Here is a 21,813-nt window from a genome sequence, read left to right as displayed (position 1 = left end):
ATCAAAATCTTTTCATACTGGAGAATCTCAGTAATCCACTGAATTGGATGATCTCTGGTAATCAAATGAAATGTTGATCTTTGGTATCCAACGACTTCTTTGCATTTTCACAGAATATATACATATATATATATATATATACAACAGATAGGAAGCTCTAAAAATAGATAATAGTCAGATTCAGACCCACAATCCTTTGCAGGCTTCAGTGATATTTGGGTTTTCTCGATAGTCTCCAATTTTCGCACTCTCGTTAAACTTGGACGATATCCATGAATTATTGTTTACATACCCCGACATAGATTTTCATCAGAGAAATATTTGTATAGAAAAGTGTGTATAGTACCTTTTACAATAAATAACTATTGCTTTTTATTTAAGCAAAAAAAAATGTTTCATCTTCCTCCGGGAATTCAATATGACGGTGTTTTGGCTATTTTTACCCAGGATGCATCAAATATCTGAAAATCCGCGCAACACATGATAACTTATAAGAACACAATTCTGCCAATACTGAATTTTAACTTGTGTGACATCACAGTTTCTTCTCCATGTATATTTAGCTCCATGGCATTTTGTACAACTTGCCCTCTTTCAATTAACTGAAGAATTTATTTTTCTATATCAAAAGTTTTAGACCCGTTTTATAGATTTAAGCTCTCACTCTCCTCAGCTTTGAACATCATCAACAAGTTAGTTGAACTCCTCCCTTTGTGGCCTAGTTGTACCAATTCTTATCTGAAATCAAACAAATACATTTCTCTACATATGGAAATATTACAAGATATTTGAATACGAAATAAATAAAAAATCACTTGGCAGGACGTGAAGTGGATGCACACTTGGTTCAAGCAAGTAAAATCATTGCAAACTTGACAAAATGGTTTCTGTGTCTTAAATATTTACCAAAACTCTCACATATTTTTTCAGGTAAGTGGGTTTGTATGTTATTTGATTTTTTTTTAAATGGCCATTCATGAAGGAAGTGTTTATGACACACTGTTCTTTTTTATGCTCATTTATTCACATATGTAAGTTTTGATTTTTGTTTGTTTGTTTGTTTCATTTTACGCCTTTTTTTCAACAGTATTTTAGTCATATAGGCGGGTAGTTTCCTAACCATCATTCCTGGAGAGTTACACCAGTACTAGACTACCTTCCTCCGCGCTAAACTACCAAAGCATCTCCCGGGGATCGAACCCACGCCAGAGAGGTAACTGGATTAGAATTCATCGACTCTAACCCCTCGACCACGGAGGCGGTTATGTAAGTTTTGAAGTTCACCAAAAAGGTTTTGACGTTCACCAAAAAAGGCAAACTAATGAAAATATACTGTGTATTTTTTTTTTATTATTATTTATTATCATTGTTATTCCTGTAATTTAGTGATGTTGATCATTATTTCTGTAAAGTTTGGTTGATTCTAACTCAAGCACTCAAGGAAAAAATAAACACAACCATAATGAAACGGTTTTTACGTAGTCAAAGGGAAAATAACTCTACAAAATACGGGATAAATCCACAAGCGGAACCCAAGGTGCACAACTACATATGCTGACCAACCTTCCATAAGGTTTAATGACTGTATGTCAAATCCTTTTTTGATTTACATGCGACAAAGTTGAAAATTGCAAAAAAATTTCAAAGTCAAGGTCAATAACTCTAAAAATAAAATAAATCCCCACGAAAATATCCAGTGCACAACTTCACATGCTGATCAACATTCCTGCAAAGTTTCATGACTCTATGTCAAACCATTTTGAGTTACATGCGACACAAGTTGAAAATTGCAAAATTTTACTAAGTCAAGGGGGCAATAACTCTAAAAATACTATATAAATCCAGACAAAAATACCCAGGTGCACAACTACACATGCTGATCAACATTCCTGTAAAGTTTCATGACTCTAGGTCAAATACTTTTTGAGTTACATCGAGACACTAAAGAGAACGGACGGACAAGGGTAAATCTAAATGCTCGCCACTTAAGTGGGGCCACAAAAATATCTTGTTCAGAGCGTCTTCAACCACTTCACGTTCTGCACCCTAATACAATAACAGATTACAGTTCATCGAATTTAGCACTGGCCCAATGCCCATGACCATGTGGGTAAATTTTAAGAGAATTTAGTTAAATATATAGTAGAATAAATTCAAAACATGGAATTCGGACGAGTACATTCAAAAATATCTTAAATTCATATGACTGAGATTTATCGGCAATGATATTCAGTTAGTGCTTAAAGTATGACACTGTTTGTGCTATTTTGTGTTTCTTGCAAATCAATCATGTGGAATTTATTTTAATGGACCAGTATTCAGGATTCTCCTAGCTATAGGCTTAGACAGTGTCAAAGACAAACCTTTTAGACTAGGCTGTCACCTGGACCCACTGACCGATAATTTTAGGTGGCTAGACAACTTTTGAGTGTCCAATAATTCACTATACATAGCACAGAAATCTAGGAGATTAAATCACACACAAAACACACACATACAAATCAAAAACAAACAAAAAACATGATTTCTGTTTCAAATAAATTTTTTGGAGGTATCTCATTGTGATTTAAAATACAGTCTGTCAGTAATGTGTTATTTTAAAATACAGACATGATGTAGGCTTATTGAACATGTCTTTTCTTGTGATCTTGTTTATCATATTCTAATATAAAACTAGATCTAGATTTACATAAATAAATGGTGATATAAAAATATTGTTTCTTTTATGAAAAACTTTTTTTTTCTAATACAAGTTCAAAATTGCTAAGGTATAGAACTGTTTGCATACTAGGTATTAAACTGTCATGGGGTAAAAAAAACTTGTTACCATGCATTTTTCAAAACAATATTTTAACTTTAGAGGGCATAAGCAAATAATTTCCTGCAGGAAGCAGAGCCATCTTCAACGATGCTTTGTTTTTTTAATTATTATTATTATATCTTTCCTGTTCAAACAAAAGAAATTAATAAAAACGGTCGCGAAAATATGTAACAAATGTCCGTTTACGCATTTTTTCAGTAAGGTTTAAGTATCTTAACTGTAACTAGGAATAAGCTGGAAATACAATTATTATTTCTATTGCTTCAGTCGGCAAATATTGTTACAAAATAATGCTTTTAGAAGTGAAGAAAAGTCATTAAAATAATCTCTAGACTCTTCATTTTTTCTAGGGGTCATAAACACGCCGGGCTCTGTTTGGGGAAAAATCAGTGCATTTATGATAATACTCACAGTGAATTTCACCGATTGCAGCTTTGAAGGTCTTCTTCTGATAATTTGCTTGAGCTATTTCACCTTCCTCGTTGTATGTCTTTATTGGGAGAGACGATATCAGTTCACTGTTGATATGAGACGAAGAGTTTGTCGTCTTTGAATATTGCGCGCACAATAAACCTGTGTTCTACGTAATAAACCTGTGTACTACGTCAGTAACATGTGCTTGATTCGCATAATTTTGTGTAATTCCGTTGTTTTTGTCGTCAATACAATGACTGAATAATTTCAATTATATCTTTGAATTTTATTTCACAAATCTATTATTTTAAGCACAACAAGCACTTGAATTTCATACAAAACTACAGTAGTTTCCAAAACAATTGTGTTGCTACGTCATCAGTATACGTATCCAATACGTCATGAAAATATGCTCGTCTCGGTTAGCGTAAATATACGGATATTGCTCGAGTATAATCGTAAAGGTTTGCTGGTTAAGTAAAGACTAAGTTATCATCGTTAATTTCCGTCAGCGTAAATATGACCTGCCACATACAGGCCTACTTTAATTCAGGACTCTCGATTGACGCGGGGATTCGGGTTTTGACTCGTGAAAATTTGGAAATGCACAAATTTGACACGTGAAAAAATCTGCACAAGAGTCAATTTGCCACATTGGATTTTCAACTATGCAATAATTAAATCACCTTACTGTAAATCCACCCCTAATTAGATCTACATATGTTCAAATCACACTCAATAAAAATGTCAACAGGCAGGTATAAGCCGTGTATAAAGTGGTTTAAACACACAGCCTGTGCCACTGAAGCATGACATCAGTGGATCTGCAATTTGACAGCGCTAAAAATAGCTCTACACAACTGATAAAATTTTACATACATCAGATGTCAATTATTGATTATTTTTTTAAGGTTTATAATACGTCTTTGATTTACTTGGAGTGCCTGTACATTTTGTTATTTCTTTTTGGATATATATATTCCTTTTATCTATTAATTAAATGGCCAATGATAAAATTGTCACTCAAAAATGCAGGTTGACCATTAAGGTCAATTGATTATTAAATTTCAATTAAATAATAATAATAATAGTTATCCTAGAAAAAATATTATTAAATAGATCTAGATCAGTATGTTGTTTTATTTTAAAAAAGAAAGAAAACATTTTTATTTTCAAATTTTATTGTCTTCCTTCTTTATTTACTTGTTTACTTTCAACAAAGAGAATTCCTAGTCTTTAGGAATTTATGTAAGATTCAAGGAATTTAGCACAGATGTTAAGGATTTTGTTCTACAAGATAAATTCTAAGTAATTCTAAAGACTAGGAATTTTGCAAAAATCTTAAGTCTTAGAAATCTCAGAAAATAAATTACAATTCTAGAATAACTTAGAAATTGATGAGTTGTTTAAAAATTATTAGAAATGCCTAGTTCTCAGTAACTGGTATTTCCTAGGCCATACTAGAATAGCCAAGACTGGTTTTAACATTCTGGAATTTTCTAGGATAAAAACTGGGAAATACTGGGACTTTTTAAATACCAGTATATATTTCTGCAAGGGTACTTACCTGTGTGCTTCTTTTTCTTCTTCATTCTTCTAACTTCTGTATCTTCTTCATTTACAAAGTTACTTGTCTGTCTTCTCATTCTAGGGCCACCATCCTCATCATCAACTCTGTAAGTTTGAAAATTATGTTTATTACAAATTATCTCCCTTCCATAGTCATTTTTAACAGTTTCTCTCCTTCCGTGAAATATACATAAAATAACATAATTATCCCTCCCCTCAGTAAAAAATGATTCCACTGATTTATCAGACCTTAATTATAGGAGTTATCTCACCTTCACATCAAAACCATCATTTCAGAAATTGTCTCCCCTTTATTGACTTTACAAAAATTATTTCCCTTTTATCTTAAAGCTTAATAATTATATCTCTTCTGAAATAAGAACTTGACATTTCCAGCTAAATTGACTTCACTTCTTAAGAATTTTAGCAATTTTGTCCCCTTCTAAACATTTGATCACTTCTATTTTATTTATAATACAGATAATCTCCTTTCATACTATTTGCAGGGCTTACCTCCTTTAGTTGTTATTTAATTAACCTTAAATAGTAATTTGGAGAGTAACCCCTTCATCATTATAAAATCAATTAAACTTGTTTACTTCATTATGACATAATAATTGAAAAAGGTTACCTGATAATGGACTAATTATGCATCCAATTATCTCCCTTTGTATTAAAATTTTAAAAATGCCTGCATTTTTTCTAATTAAACTCAATTATACCTACATGATATGAGATATAAAACTCTAATATTGTGTTGTTCATTAAATTAAAACAGGTTTCAAGCATTGGTTATGTCATGAATTTGAATTAGGTAATTTTTTATAGAGAGAAAGAGATTTGATAAACCTGTACAAATGATAAAATTATACATATTTATAAGCACATTTAATGTCTTATGCGAATGCGGTCAAAATAGTCAAACCTGTGTTTAAAAGACCATATCTAAAGAAAGATAACCCTATTAATAAAGGCCACTTTTTTGATTACCCTTATTTGATCAAATGGAATTAAATAACCTCCAGATAAAGACCACTTGTCTGCAAAGACCATGTGTTATCCTTCCCTTGGGTGTCCTGTGGTCACAGGTTTGACTGTATAGTGAGATTAGTTTTAAACAGAGGAAACATGTCTTAATCATTATCTGGAGAACACATTTATTACAATTTATAAAGAGTAAAATTATGTTCTTTCCATATTCTTGAAACATTGAATGTCCATTTTATTTCAATATTAAATAAAGATAAGTTATTAATATCAAAATATGAAAAGGAGAGGTTTAATAATCCCACCTTTATAAGATCTATCCAACTATTAAATTGATATCTCATATACTTTTTTAAAACAATACATGCCCTGGACAAATATTAAGCATGAAGAAAAAGGACAAAAAAAACCCGAGAAAAAAAAAACAAAAAAAAAACAAGGGCAATTATTAAAAAATCATGATATGTAAAGTTATCCATCCTGTGCATTATTCCAACTCAATGACATCTATTCACCTGTGAAGTTTCAAGTTTATATCTCAAATTACTGTTTTCTAGTTTATCCTCCCGACACAAATCAAGCATGAAAAATATCAAAATAATCAAGGTAACGTGTTTTTTTGCAGGGGATGATAAAAATTCAGCTTTTTGTATTCCAAAGATGTGTGCATTGCACAATATTACTTTACCTTTGAAATAATAAAGTAAATATGAGCCTCATTTTCCCCTAAGAGTTTCACCAGCACCAAATTTACAAATGACAGACCTTGTTTAAAGTCCCATCTTTTAATGTCAATATAAAAAAAACCTAACAAATATTGATATAATGAAGTTCAACACCTAAAGTCAGAAAGAAAAGTGAAAAGAAAATCTCATTTTATTCAAAACACCACAAAAACCATGTGCAAGTTTTTAAAGATATAAAAGACATTACTGTTTATTTCACACTTAATCAAAAAAGGAGTATATATCAAAAACAAGGTTATATATCAAATATAAATTTACAAATTTTCACAGCAAACTTGAATATAATATTACTTAATATAATTCAAAACCCAAGACAGAATGTTTAGAAATTTAAATATTTATTTACATTATGAATAATGAACATTTTTGCAGAGTTGTCTGTTCCTGATTGTTGTACATTTATAACAAGCTGTGCAAGAGCTATCAGAACTATCATCATTAAAAAAAGTCCAAGTTTAATGTGTGTGCAAATTTCATCACTCACACACTCTGCTGTTTTAGAATAAATAAATTTCATTGTACAAAATGACCCCAAAAAAGATAAGCATTTAAATGCTTTTAACTCAAATCAGGCTGAAAATGGTGCTAAAAAATCAATATTTTTTTATCTAATTCTGAGAATCTTTCTTAAAGTGGTTTGCATATTTTTCTCTTATGGGTTGTGTCCTGATTGATCCATGTAAGATTTTCAAATTTATATTTTCAGGCATTTAGGTAAATAAAAAAAAAAAGACTTCGAGACTTCATCGGATCTTCTTTCAAGTTGCAATATGACAAATCAATGTGTCTCAAACAGAAACAACAAAAAACCCAGAAAAATGCCCTAATACAAAGACCAAACTGCTACCTTACCTTGATAAAATAAGTGGACCTAGTTCCTGCGGCCTGGTATCAAAATCAACATGCATTTATTAGTATTTACCCCTTATTATAAAATGGACTTGTTCATCTTATAATCTGGACAAAACCACTCATCAATTTTATGGACAATTTTTTAATATATACTGACTGAACAGCTAACAATGAAGACTTTGATCTGATAGCATGGATGTGGCAGCTGATCTTGGTCTGCACTGGTCGCACAGGTAAAATCAGTTGCCACTAGCACTGAGAACTAAATGTATTAAACAAATTTTGACTTAACATACATTTTTATATGCTTTAAATTACACAATCTTTTAGAAAACAAATTTCTATGTTGCATGATCCATAAATAAAAGAGGAGCCATCAGGCCTTGTGGTTAAGGTGTCTGCTTCTTTACCCATGGCTTAAGCCAGGAACCATGGGTTCAAGCCCTTCTCAACATTTATATTGTGACATATAATGTAAATGATATTTTCCTGAATCTGTAATAATTTTTTGCTAAATAATTGAATACATACGCAGGTTTCGTTGGTGGTAATGCAGTGGTCACATTGAAATGATCTTTATCCTTCAACTTATCTTCACCAATCTTCTTCATTAGCTGATACTTTTTCTATATTAAAAGAATGGAACAATTAGATACAGAATATATCTCACTCCAAGGAAAATAATGTAACTGAAAAACTTACGAAAAATCATACCATGACAAAAAACTTAGTATAATTTTGTAATTATCTTTTTTAATGACATACAATTATTTTTCAAGTAAGTGATGGCAATTAAATCATTATTTCACTGCTAGTGATTGAGAATGTGAGTGTGTAATATTTAAGCATCTTTCTTTAAAATCTTTCTGTTACGGTATAAAGAAAAGACATATACCACTTGTTTCATTGAAACATCACTTCACTGATTTAGAACATACTACTTTACTGATATATATCACTGCTTTACTGATATAAGAGTACTGATTCGTAGAGGATATTGAATGATTGTAAGTTTAATACTGAATTTATTGAACGAGTTGAATAAAATTATATCATGCGAGTCTGTAGCAATCATAATATAAATGTATTCAATGAGTTCAATAAATTCAGTAATGAACTTATATGAATTTAATATTCTATTTATCACATACCAAAAATAACGACCGTTTGAAGTAAAAAAAAAACATTTTTCATTGACGCGCCTATAGTGTAACACTAATATTAAGCGCCTCTTACAGCTATTTTTGTTTAATGCAAATGAGCTCACGTCAAAATATATGCACGGCAGTGCAATACCGTTTTTACGGAGTCGCAAAATCATCACGGGTATATGATAAACCGATATATAGTACTGCTTCATTAATAAATAGCACCACTTCACTGATATACCACTAGTATAAACATCTCCACTTCACTGATATATAGTGCTTCACTGATATATAGCACTAATTTATTAATAAATAGCACCACTTCACTGATATACCACTAGTATAAACATCTCCACTTCACTGATATATAGTGCTTCACTGATATATAGCACTAATTTATAAATAAATAGCACCACATCACTGATATACCACTAGTATAAACATCTCCACTTCACTGATATATAGTGCTTCACTGATATATAGCACTAATTTATTAATAAATAGCACCACTTCACTGATATACCACTAGTATAAACATCTCCACTTCACTGATATATAGTGCTTCACTGATATATAGCACTAATTTATTAATAAATAGCACCACTTCACTGATATACCACTAGTACAAACATCTCCACTTCACTGATATATAGTGCTTCACTGATATATAGCACTAATTTATTAATAAATAGCACCACTTCACTGATATACCACTAGTATAAACATCTCCACTTCACTGATATATAGTGCTTCACTGATATATAGCACTAATTTATTAATAAATAGCACCACTTCACTGATATACCACTAGTATAAACATCTCCACTTCACTGATATATAGTGCTTCACTGATATATAGCACTAATTTATAAATAAATAGCACCACATCACTGATATACCACTAGTATTAACAGCTCCATTTAACTGATATATAGTGCTTCACTGATATATCACTAGTGGTTAAACAATGTAAATACAAGAAATTACAATCATACTTCAAGCAAAATCAGGGTAAAGTTTCACACAAACTTCTTCATCTACATTAACAGAAAAGCAGAAGCAAAATTAAAAGAATGATCAAATATTATTATCATAATAAGCAATAAAATTTGAATACCTTTCTCATAGCAAGAGCAACTGAGGGTGGGATATCTGGGATCAAATAAGCTATCAGAAATTTCAAAGAGAACACAATATGCTGAAAATAGAATTAATTACACATTTACATACTGAACACATAATTAAATACTGCTGAAAATAGAATTAATTACACATTTACATACTGAACACATAATTAAATACACATTTACAATACAATCACATGTACAAACTGGAAACAAATTTCTGTTAAGTAATTATGCTTAAACCATAATTTTTAGTCTTGGATTAGTTAAAATTTCATGATATTAATGATAAACATAATTATAGTTATGCTTAACAACAGCACTGCATGTGGTGTTGGCACTGGTATGTTAAGAGCAACCAACTTTGACAAAAATTCTAGGGTAAAAAAGGTCATAACTCCAAAAATATAGCTTTTAGCATTATGCCCCTTGCCTAACACCTTGTCTTGTCATGATAAGCAAGTATCTCAACTTTCCTATTGATAACTTTTAAAATGTTTGAATAATGGGCTCATTTCAGTTTTTCATGACAACAACGATGATGACAATGTTGAAGATGCAGCAATCAAAAAAGACTTGATCTTCAATCATATGAGCTAAAAATATTCTGAAACAAAATGCTAAAAGCAGACGCAAATTCTATAATAAAAGTGATAAATCTAGGCTTAAGTGATTAACTAACAATACATACAGTACATTCCATTTTCCTCAGTTCTGGATAGTATAATAAAAGCTAAGTAGAAATAAAGTGATAATTAAAAAGTGAAAAGAACTTAAAAGTTACAAGTGGATATCTTTGATGGTTTTATTTTTTGTAAGGTTTTTTTTTGTGAAGGGAAAATTTTCTTTCTATGAAGAAGGGAAATAATGAAGTACAAAAAAAAAATGACATGTTCTAATGCTCCATTCTGCTTAAGCTGGTGCAAGGGTGCTTGAATGTTAACTTGAGTTTCCAGTACTGTACATGAACAGGCTCAATCAAACAAACTCTGCAACATTTTCAATTTTGTCATTATGGTCTTAAGGGATTCTTTATTCCTCTATTCTAGGGTTATCTGCCCTTGATAAATGACAAAATAAACAATTATTCAAAGTTAAAAGTGATTATTACCGATAGTTTGTGAGAAATGGATCTTAACAATAAAGGTAAACAAACTGAAAAAGGGGTATAACTTTGCTGCAAGTTTTCATTTTATAATTATCTATTACAAATGCTGACAATCACCCGAGGGTTACGACAATTCCACTTAAATCTCCGACAAAAAATTGTACATTATCAATATTAAAACAAAACTTTGTAAGATTAAGTTGAATTAAAGTTACTCATTCTACATAAGATTTCAGCCACTCCTACATACCTCAAAACCAATGACAATCCAGAGTTTGCCTGCTGTGTCATAGCCGCTCCCCCAATCTGAGGTAAATGCTATCAGGAAACCATTGGAGACCACACCCACGTAGTTCACAAAGGTCAATATTACAAACCATGTACCTAGATGAAAACAAATACGGGTATATTGAATTTCATGATATTTGAATAGTTCTCAGGATTCGTATTTTTGAGTAATTAATAAACCGTCAACATTCATCTCTGACACTCCAAAAATTTGACATGATTGGTTTACAACATCAATTAATAACTAAACTATAAATAGAAATACTGTCATTATCTTGGAAAATGTATTAATCACTGCTTATGAAATTATCTATAGTTTGGATGTAACTCATTTCTAATTTACAGCATTTTTATGATAAACTGTATATTACTGTATTATACTATTATTACTAGGGCGACAGTTGCTTAAATCATTAACCATTTCCCATCACCAAGGTATATTAAATGAATAACTCTTAACATAAACTCGGTAACAGTAAAAATATGCTGTCGTGGCAGATAATTCTGCCTGATTGAAGATCAATATTGATTTTTATCCAGGATTATGTAGCAATTTTTTCACCAAACATGGACAGGTTTACTGAAACCGAATCTTCACAATTTTTAGTTTTGTTGTTTTTAGTAATCTTACATTTAGTTTCCCATTTCACTATTTCATCAAAATCTTCCAAAATAAAAACAATGAAAAAATCTACCTATTCACTCTACATACATGAACATGTTAAATGATACCTGATGAATATGCTTATTTCATATTTTGGAATAAAACTTTGTTGTTCATTTAAAAAAGCCACAAAGTTTTGAGCAAGAATAATTCATTTAAGGTAAAGTAAAAAACGAAGCAAAATTAATTTACCTATATCTTCAGCAATGATGGCCATTGGTCTCTGATACCACCATAACATTCTCCATGCATCTATACGCATATCAATTGCATTCAGAAGAAGTGCCAACAATGGTGCCAGGGGAAAAGATGCAGCAAACAACTGAAATATATCACAAAATTTTCCTGAGAACAGAAACGTACACTGTACTAACAAACTAGGCAAGAAACACCATTTCAAGTTTTTATAGATGGTTTTCTTTACATAACACTAATATATGTCTATATTTATGTCTAAGTCTAGCCATAAGTTATGGCTCTGAAACACTGGTTTAAACCTACCATCATGAGCCCATACTGAATGATTTTCTCTGTGTATTCCCCGAGGGTGAAGTTTCCGAGGCTAGGTTTCTCTAACTCAATCTCAAGCAAACTTTTCTCTGACTTAGGTTTAGCATTAACGTGGAGGTATTTCCTCAAGAAAGGAATACATGAACAACACTGGCAATGTTTCCTCCATATCTTTAGAGCAAATCTGTAAAATGAAAAAGAATATAAGCTGCATCATGACAAAACTAACATAGACCAGCCTGGGCATCCGCGCAGTCTGATCAGGATCCATGTTGTTCGCTTACAAACCCTATTACAAGTAGAGAAACTGATAGCGAACAGCATGGATCCTGATCAGACTGCGCAGATGCGCAGGCTAGTCTGGATCAATGCTGGTCGCAAACTCATTATGTTGGTTTTGTCATGACGCGGCTCATTATTATGCCATTAACATTTGGTATAAAAATAAAGAATTTTGAATTTTTTGCAACAAGCAGTTGTTTGCACTCTGAAGTGTATAGAAATAAGCCTCAGCCATCCTTTTTAAGCAGCCGGAATAAAAGGGCAAAATGAAACCTTTACGAGTGTAAAGTAAGATCTACAAAATGTATTTTACTATCATATGTAAGATTCTATGAATAAAAATTCTTGCGACTTTCAAGCTTTTACTTGAGCAGGATCACCCTGCATGCCTTCAGATAGAATAAGGTGAAATAGAACAACCACAAGACTCATTTCTCTAAGAAAGTAATTAACCCCATTAAAATTGAACACAGTTCAAATTTTGCAAAATAATCATCTAGTTATCATATACTATATTTATATCAAACTCTCACTTTTTTTTACCTTTAGATGAACAAGTTTATTCAAAACTAGAAATGTGTCATCATGCCACGGATGCCCCCGCATGCAGCCAAAATTTCAGATGGTGCATTAATTATTTTTTTCATTTTAAGTTCAAAGCCCTTAAAACTTTTCAATGTTAACACAAACCATTTTCATACAATGTTCAAGGCACTGAAATTATTCAGTCTTAACCTTTTAATAATAGCATATTGCATATTTGTAGCCAAAATAATAGCTAAAAGTATGAGTGCTGAAACTGAAAGTTCAAAATTTTTCGACCATTCAGGAAAGATTATAGTTTGTTTAAAATCATTGAACCACAACCAAATTCAAACTTAAACTGCTTATTCCTAAGATGTATCTATATTATTTTCAAAGTGAAAGGGACATAACTCTGCCAAAAAATCATCAAACCATGACCACCAACTTGACCTGCCCATTCCTTTGACATATCCATATGTCAAATTTAAGTTGAATATGTAACACTGTTGGGTAGATAATGAACAGAAACTGTAAATTTCATATTATTTTCAAAGTAAAAGAGGCATTACTCTGCCAAAAATTATTGAACCATCACCAAATTCGAACTTGACCTGGGCATTCCAAAAACATATCCATATGTCAATTTTGAGTTGAATGTGTTGTACCATTGGGGAGATAATGCCTGTACGAAAAATCAGCATGGCTTTTATGAAAAACAGGACCGATTCAGGCCTGTTTTGAACCAGAATTGGCAAAATCAGGGTGAAATAGACATGGACCCTGAATTTTCAATAAATCTCACATGGGAATTCAAGTATTTTCTACCCTGACACCGTCTTCATTTTGGTAAAAGTCAGGGTGGAGGCAGGAATATTTGCACTTTGAAAATATTTTGACACAGATTTTACTGACTTTGAGAAATATAAGCAAAATCTATCACAGATATTTCAAAGTTAGAAAATTTTCAAGAACCAGTTTCAATACAGTCTTTACAGTTCTTCATTTCCAGCCTGATTTTTCTGACTTACAGTTATTAGAAATGAATATTGCAATACACTAATTATACAGTTTACATTGCTGTTCAGACAAAATTAAATTTTAAATTCAGAAGAAAATATTTTATAATGTCTATTTCTAGAAAGTATCACTTGATTTATGGTAAACTCCATTTAACAAAAAATCTTCTCAGTTACTGATTTTTTTAAAATTAATATGTAGATTAATTTGAGATTATTTAGATCAACATGATTTATTTTTATCTATGAAATTGATAATTGTTATCAGTAATTGATTGTATCAATATTTAACTTATGGCAAACAATTTTTTTATTTCATGCATAATTTGGTCAGCAATAAGTAATGTTCAAGATTTTTAGTTTTTATCCACAATCCCACAATCTGCACAGAATCTCACATGTCTAAGGTCAGCTTTCAGTTTATATAAACAAATAACCTTCAAGTGGAACTTTGTACAGTATTTCAAAATACTTTATGTTAAACTGGGCTATCTGGCAGATGAAAATACAGAAGTTACCACAGATTGACCGACAGCAGTTTAAAATCCAGAGCAAATATCACACCCTGAAAATTGTTTCCAGCATGGTCATTTTCTTTTGAAAGATTGGAGGCTTAAGTTGTGATTTTTGTTTCAAATAAATCAACTTACACTTATATATATTAATATATAAATGAGTTTTGAATAATTATATAGATAATGAGATTTAAGAATTCAGCTACCGCAAGCTATACAGAACTTTCTTGGAAAATTTATTGTGAAAACTTTAAAATATATATAACATGGAGCATAATAGATTGTGTTAAACCTCGTTATTCATTTTGAAAAAAATGGAGGGAAATTAGCAGCCACTTGTGACAGATAAATGGTAAGTTATAATTTAATTACAGTTCTTAATATTTTTAATTTTTCATAAAATAATGAATTTTGTAAGCCAAGTATTCTGAAAAGACCTTAAATAAATTTCGAGGAAACCTGTTTTAAAATATGGAGGGAAAATAGAAATCATTCTTAATTTTTCTAAATAAACTATACATTTTAATCATTCCATTTTAGAAAAAAAAACTCTTAAGTCTTAAAATGAAATAAAAACAAGATATGTTTGTAAAACATGTATGCCCCCTATCAGCAGCCAATTATTCATGTGATAAGGTAATTATGCATGACTTCTGACCCAGTGATCAAACAATTAATAAGGGTTATCAAGTATCTACTGGTCATGACCTTGACCTTTGACCCTTGACCCCAAACTCAATAGGGTCATCTGCTGGTCAAGACAAATCATCATACAAAGTTTGAAGTTCCTAGGCCTAAGCGTTTTTACTTAATTGATCAGAAACCGTTTTTACTTACAAGGTCAATGTGACCTTGACCTTTGACCCCTTGACCCAAAATCAATAGGGGTCATTTGCTGGTCATGACTTATCACCATGCCAAGTTTGAAGTTCCTAGGCCTAAGGGTTCTTTTATTATTGATCTGAAACCGTTTTAACATACAAGGTCAATGTGACCTTGACCTTTGACCCCAAAATCAATAGGGGTCATCTGCTGATCATGACCAATCACTATGCCAAGTTTGAAGTTCCTAGGCCCAAGTGTTCTTTAGTTATTGATCAGAACCGTTTTTTAACTTACAAGGTCAATGGGACCTTGACCTTTGACCCCTTGATCCCAAAATCGAAAGGGGTAATCTGCTGGTCATGAAAATCACCATACCAAGTTTGAAGTTCCTAGGCCTAAGCGTTCTTAAGTTATTGATCAGAAACCGTTTTTACTTACAAGGTCGATGTGACCTTGACCTTTGACCCCTTGACCCAAAACTCAATAGGGTCATCTGCTGGTCACCACCAATCATCATACAAAGTTTGAAGTTCCTAGGCCTAAGCGTTTTTAGTTAATGATCAGAAACCGTTTTTACCTACAAGGTCAATGTTACATGACCTTTGACCCCTTGACCCTAAAAACAATAGGTCATCTGCTGGTCATGACCAATCACCATACCAAGTTTGAAGTTCCTAGGCCTAAGGGTTCTTAAGTTATTGATCGGAAAGCATTTTTACCTACAAGGTCAATGTGACCTTTCCCTTTGACCCCTTAACCCCAAAATCAGTAGGGGTCATCTGCTGGTCATGACCAATCACCATACCAAGTTTGAAGTTCCTAGGCCTAAGGGTTCTTTAGTTTTTGATCGGAAACTGCTTTTACCTAAGAGGTCAATGTTACCTTGACCTTTGACCCTTGACCCCAAAATCAATAGGGGTCATCTACTGATCATGACCAATCACCATACCAAGTTTGAAGTTCCTAGGCCTAAGGGTTCTTTATTTATTGATCCGAAACTGTTTTTACCTAAGAGGTCAATGTGACCTTGACCTTTGACCCCTTGACCCCAAAATCAATAGGGGGTCATCTACTGATCATGACCAATCACCATATCAAGTTTGTAGTCCCTAGGCCTAAGGGTTCTTTCGTTATTGATCGGAAACCGTTTTTTACCTACAAGGTCAATGTGACCTTGACTTTAACCCTTAACTCCAAAATCAATAGGGGTCATCTACTGATCATGACCAATCACCATATCAAGTTTGAAGTCCCTAGGCGTAAGGGTTCTTTTGTTATTGATCGGAAAACCGTTTTTACCTACAAGGTCAATGTGACCTTGACCTTTGACCACTTAACCCCAAAATCAATAGGGGTCATCTGCTGGTCATAACCAATCACCATACCAAGTTTGAAGTTCCTAGGCCTAAGGGTTTCTTTTGTTATTGATCGAAAACCGTTTTTACCCAAGAGGTCAATGTGACCTTGACCTTGTGACCCCTTGACCCCAAAATCGTTAGGGGTCATCTACTGATCATGACCAATCACCATACCAAGTTTGAAGTTCTAGGCCTTAGGGTTCTTTACTTATTGATCGGAAACCGTTCTTGCTTACAAGGTCAATGTGACCTTGACCTTTGACCCCTTGACCCCAAAATCAATAGGGGTCATCTACTGATCATGACAAATCACCATACCAAGTTTGAAGTTCCTAGGCCTTAAAGTTCTTTAGTTATTGATCGGAAACCGTTTTTGCTTACAAGGTCAATGTGACCTTGACCTTTGACCCCTTGACCCCAAAATCAATAGGGGTCATCTACTGATCATGACAAATCACCATACCAAGTTTGAAGTTCCTAGGCCTTAAGGTTCTTTTAGTTATTGATCGGAACCGTTTTTGCTTACAAGGTCAATGTGACCTTGACCTTTGACCCCTTGACCCCAAAATCAATAGGGGTCATCTACTGTCATGACCAATTCACCATACCAAGTTTGAAGTTCCTAGGCCTAAGGGTTCTTTAGTTATCACTCGGAAACCATTTGGTCTACGGACCGACGGACCGACGGACCGACGGACCGACAAGTGCAAAGCAATATACCCCCTTTTTTTCAAAAGGGGGCATAATTATAATAAAATAAATTTTCTTCTTTCAAAATTTAGGTTGAAGCCAAATATTTCAGTAACACGTGACAAGAGAATGAAAAGAAGAAAATGGTGTAGTTGGAACAAAAGAATACAATAGAAGAAATATTACTGGTAATTTTTATTTTCTTCATTTTCTATCAAAATTACTTTTAATTTTAATTATCAAAAGTATTCATCCCTGCAAATTTTATAGAATTAATGACTTCATAAAGTCAGTACATAATTTATAATGTCTATAATGCTGTAACTTCTTTAAAATAATTTCATCAAATCATTTGTTCTTTTGATTTTTTTGATTGCAATTAATGCAATATATATCTCTAAAACTACATTGTATGGACACATTTTTCTCTATTATAAGGTGTTACATTTTTCTTTTTTTAGATTAATATATAAAATTGAAAGTTGTCTATAGCATTATTCCTACACTGCTTTCATATGTTTACAGATTGTGCAGTCCAGAATACTAGTGGAATTATGTAATACAGCTGACAGTTTCAAGTGGAATTATCAAACAAGAATGACTTTTGAAATGTATTTAATTGTATAAAAATCAAATACAGATAAGTGAAACAAAATTCTGAATTAATTATTATTTTGTCAAATATCAGGGATGAAAATTTATAAGCAAATAGCCACCACTGAATTGTGAAGATGATCAATTTCAGCGCTATTTTCATCAAATTAATTTGTTTGTTTTCTTATGAGCTACTTGTGATCACCTATTATTCTATTTTACATAATGATCAGAATATGATCAAATTTATTTAAGAATATTTTCTTGGACTGGTTTCTAAGAAGAACAGGAATCTGGGTGGATTTTTTATTTAATTTCAGGGTGGGATCTGCAAAATTTTAGGGCGGAATAATAGCAGGAGGAAAAAGTCTGGCTGACTTTTTAAACAGAAATCAGGGTGAATTATGGCTCATTTAAATATTTCAAATTTATCCCACCCTGAAATTGCTCTCATTTAACTAGAAGTAAATCTATTTTTAGAAATCTGTGTCAGTGAAAATTCTGCCCTGGATTTTCCATTTTCAGGGTGGTATTTTTTCTGGCTCATTTAATATTTCGTTGAATCCACCCTGAAAACACATATATATGTATACTAAAAAATCTAAAAATAGATTTCTGTCTTCTCTATAGTCCAACTGAATAGCTTAAAAAAAACCTGGCTGGGAATAAAATGTCTTATCCCATGTCAAATCAGGGTGTAGTCAGGGTAGGCATTTTCGTACAGGTAAACGGAAAACTGAAAATTTCATATTATTTTTCAAAGTGAAAGGGGCATTACTCTACCAAAGAATCATTGAACCATGACCAAATTTGAACTTGACCTGCGCATTCCTTTGACGCATCCATATTGTCAAGTTTGAGTTGAATGTGTTGTACCTTTGGGAGATAATTAACGGAAACTGAAAATTTCATATTATTTTCAAAGTAAAAGGGGCATAACTCTGCCAAAAATCATAAGAACCCATGACCAAATTAGAACTTGACCTGTATTTTCTCATGACATATCCATATGTCAAGTTTGAGTTGAATGTGTTGTACCGTTGGGGAGATAATGAACGGAACACTGAAAATTTCATATTATTTTCAAAGTAAAAAAAGGGGCATACTCTGCCAAAAATCATCGAACCATTACCAAATTAGAACTTGACCTGTATTTTCTCATGACATATCCATATGTCAAGTTTGAGTTGAATGTGTTGTACCCTTGGGGAGATAATATGAATGGAAACTGAAAATTTCATACTATTTTTCAAAAGTAAAAGGGGCATAACTCTGCCAAAATCATCGAACCATGACCAAAATTCAAACTTGACCTGTATTTTCTCATGACATATCCATATGTCAAGTTTGAGTTGAAATGTGTTTGTACCGTTGGGGGATATTGAACGGAAACTGAAGATTTCATATTATTTTCAAAGTAAAAGGGGCATAACTCTGCCAAAAATCATGAACCATGACCAAATTCAAACATGACCTGTATTTTCTAATGACATAACTAATATGTCAAATTTGAGTTGAATGTGTGCAACCGTTTTTAAAGAATAATGAACGGGAAACTGATGAACGAAGGGAAAATAAAAGAATGACGAAAGGTTTGGAAAGGGGGGAAAGGAGGGAAGGAGGAAAGAGGGAAAACAGGGAAAAAAAATATATCCCCCGGGCCTTAATGGGGGGGAAATTAAAAGGAGGGGAAGGGCCCGGAAAATTGAGGGAAGGGACGGAATGACGGAACGGAACATTTATATGCCCGGCCTTTTACATGTCGGGGGCATAAAAAATTTTAAAAATTTTTTACCAAACTTCCCGTGCTAAATTTTAAAAACCCTGAAATTAAAAAACAAAAAAACTTCCCAAAAGAACAAACCCTTAAAAATTTTTTGGAAAAGGGTTTAAAGAAATTTCATCAATACCCTTTTATTTGGGAATACAGGGTGACATACAGGTTTTTTCAAAAAACTTTTTCCTTTGAAATTTCTTTTACCATACCCAAAAAATCCCTGAATTGTTTCAAATCTCTTGAAATAAATAAAAAATTCATTGTTTTTAACACCTTCCATCTAGACAAAATATTCATATCAAACGTATTTTCTTTCAATGAAAGATCTGATGACAAACCTTAAATATGTTTCGCCTCTAAAGGTTGAATTTCCAAAGACACGCGAAGTCACGTGATCTCCAGTTTGACCCCTTCAGAAGTTATGTCGAAAAAATATCAATCAAAACTGCAACTTCCCCTGACGGTAAAGTCTTGTTTTAATTTTCCTATTTTTTAGCCATACAATCAACTGGTTTTTACAGATAAGCATTAGAAGAAAGTAAATACCGTTATCCCCTAGAAGTTAAACAAATTTGTTGATTTTTGTTAGGAAAAAAATTTTGAAGTAATTTGTAACAAAAGGCAAGATTGGTATTGTCAGTTTCGTAGCCCTGTCAGCTAATGATGGACAACTTCATGTTTTTCTCAAAACCGTGAAAAAAAACCTCTCCGTATTCTTTTTTAAAAAAGGGTTTAAAAATTAAAGGGTTTAAAAATCAAAAATTTGCATTGTTTTTCCAAAAAAAAAACTGTAAAGTTTGGTTTTTTAAAAGGGACTCCCGAGAAGGTGATCCCTAGGATTTTTAATGTCCGACCCTTAAGGGCATCCTTTTAATTTAGGATTTAAATTTTAATTAAAATTTGAACCCCTTTTTGGGATATATTTTTGGGGGGTTGGGTTTCCCCTATAACAAAACTAATTAACCATTATAACAAAATTTCTCGGGAAAATTTGACAACCCATAAACCCAAAAACCCCATAATTTCGGAATGATCATGACTTTGAATTTAAATTTCCCAAAGCCCTAATACAGCTGTGTTTTTACATGTTTATTTTTTTTTAAGAAATTGTTTTTGAAAAAAAATTTTGGGTCAATGGTAAAATACATAAATAATTTTAAGGATAAACTTTGAATTCCTCTAATATAACAGATTCCCATCACCCTTATATTTTATTAATGTAATATGTAAATAGCCAGACAAATTGTTTCCCAATCTGTATTTTTTAGAAAACGAATGTGGTATAAATAGCTCTTTGGAACAATCTATTTGAATAAGGCTTAATAGTGATAAAATAATTAATGATGTACTATTCTAAGGTTAACTTAATGAAAATACTTTGTTTAATCAAAACACAGAATTGTTAAGAAAAGCTGAAAAGCTTAAATAATAGAGAGTGGAAAACCGAAAAATTAGAATATACAAAAGGGTTTTGGTTAAACTGTTTACAATGTTTTATCCATTGGCAAAAAGTTGAAGGCCATTTAAGAAAAATATTGGAGTTTTTTTTTCTTTTTGGAAAAAAAAACAAAAAAAAGTTTTTTGTTTGATTGGGTTTTAAAGTCCCCACTGAACCAGTTTCCATTTAAATGGTCTATGGTAAACATTCCAGTTTAAATTTTGGTGGGGGGAAGACCTAAAATAGTTCAATTATTTCGGGGCACAAACATCCCACCGAGTAAAACCACTACTTTCCCCGTAACCCTATTGGATATTTTTTCCTTTAAAACGTAAAAAAAACCCTAAGTCCCTGTGGGAATTTCCAAAACCCACACCCGTGGGGGGGGGAAGGGGTTTTTGAAGTAAAACCCATTAAACCCACCGGAAATCAACGTTTCCAAAAACAAAGAACTTTAAAAAAGGGGTTACTCCCCTCTGAAGAAGCAATAAAAGAAGCATGAGGAATATTTGTTCAAAAAAACTGGAAAGCAAAAAAAACTTAAATTTAAAAAGAGCATATT

The 21,813-nt window shown here is 32.2% G+C and overlaps 1 protein-coding gene across 1 annotated transcript; it reads right to left on the bottom strand.

Annotated features, from left to right (window-relative positions):
* Window positions 1-718: 718 nt before the first annotated feature.
* LOC132716204 (anoctamin-4-like) lies at window positions 719-13,880 on the bottom strand. The gene is made up of 9 exons (XM_060699414.1): window positions 13,864-13,880; window positions 12,223-12,415; window positions 11,914-12,043; window positions 11,020-11,153; window positions 9,655-9,735; window positions 7,921-8,015; window positions 7,390-7,422; window positions 4,803-4,909; window positions 719-738 (listed from the first exon to the last, which is right to left on the bottom strand). Exons 1-9 carry the CDS (start codon window positions 13,878-13,880, stop codon window positions 719-721), a joined length of 810 nt encoding a protein of 269 aa, XP_060555397.1.
* Between the last annotated feature and the right edge of the window lie 7,933 nt (window positions 13,881-21,813).

This window comes from Ruditapes philippinarum, unplaced genomic scaffold (assembly GCF_026571515.1).
Source record: "Ruditapes philippinarum isolate M1 unplaced genomic scaffold, ASM2657151v2 ctg8299_1_1_1_1, whole genome shotgun sequence".
NCBI lineage: Eukaryota > Metazoa > Mollusca > Bivalvia > Venerida > Veneridae > Ruditapes > Ruditapes philippinarum.
This window is presented reverse-complemented; position numbering and strand designations above follow the sequence as displayed.

Excerpts from the sequence above, each read along its gene's own strand:
- LOC132716204 (XM_060699414.1), bottom strand. Across the intron at positions 9,736-11,019 it reads GGATTGTCATTGGTTTTGAG|CATATTGTGTTCTCTTTGAA; the intron begins GTATGTAGGAGT and ends TTCTATTTTCAG. Across the intron at positions 739-4,802 it reads GAAGAAAAAGAAGCACACAG|ATAAGAATTGGTACAACTAG; the intron begins GTAAGTACCCTT and ends GTTTGATTTCAG.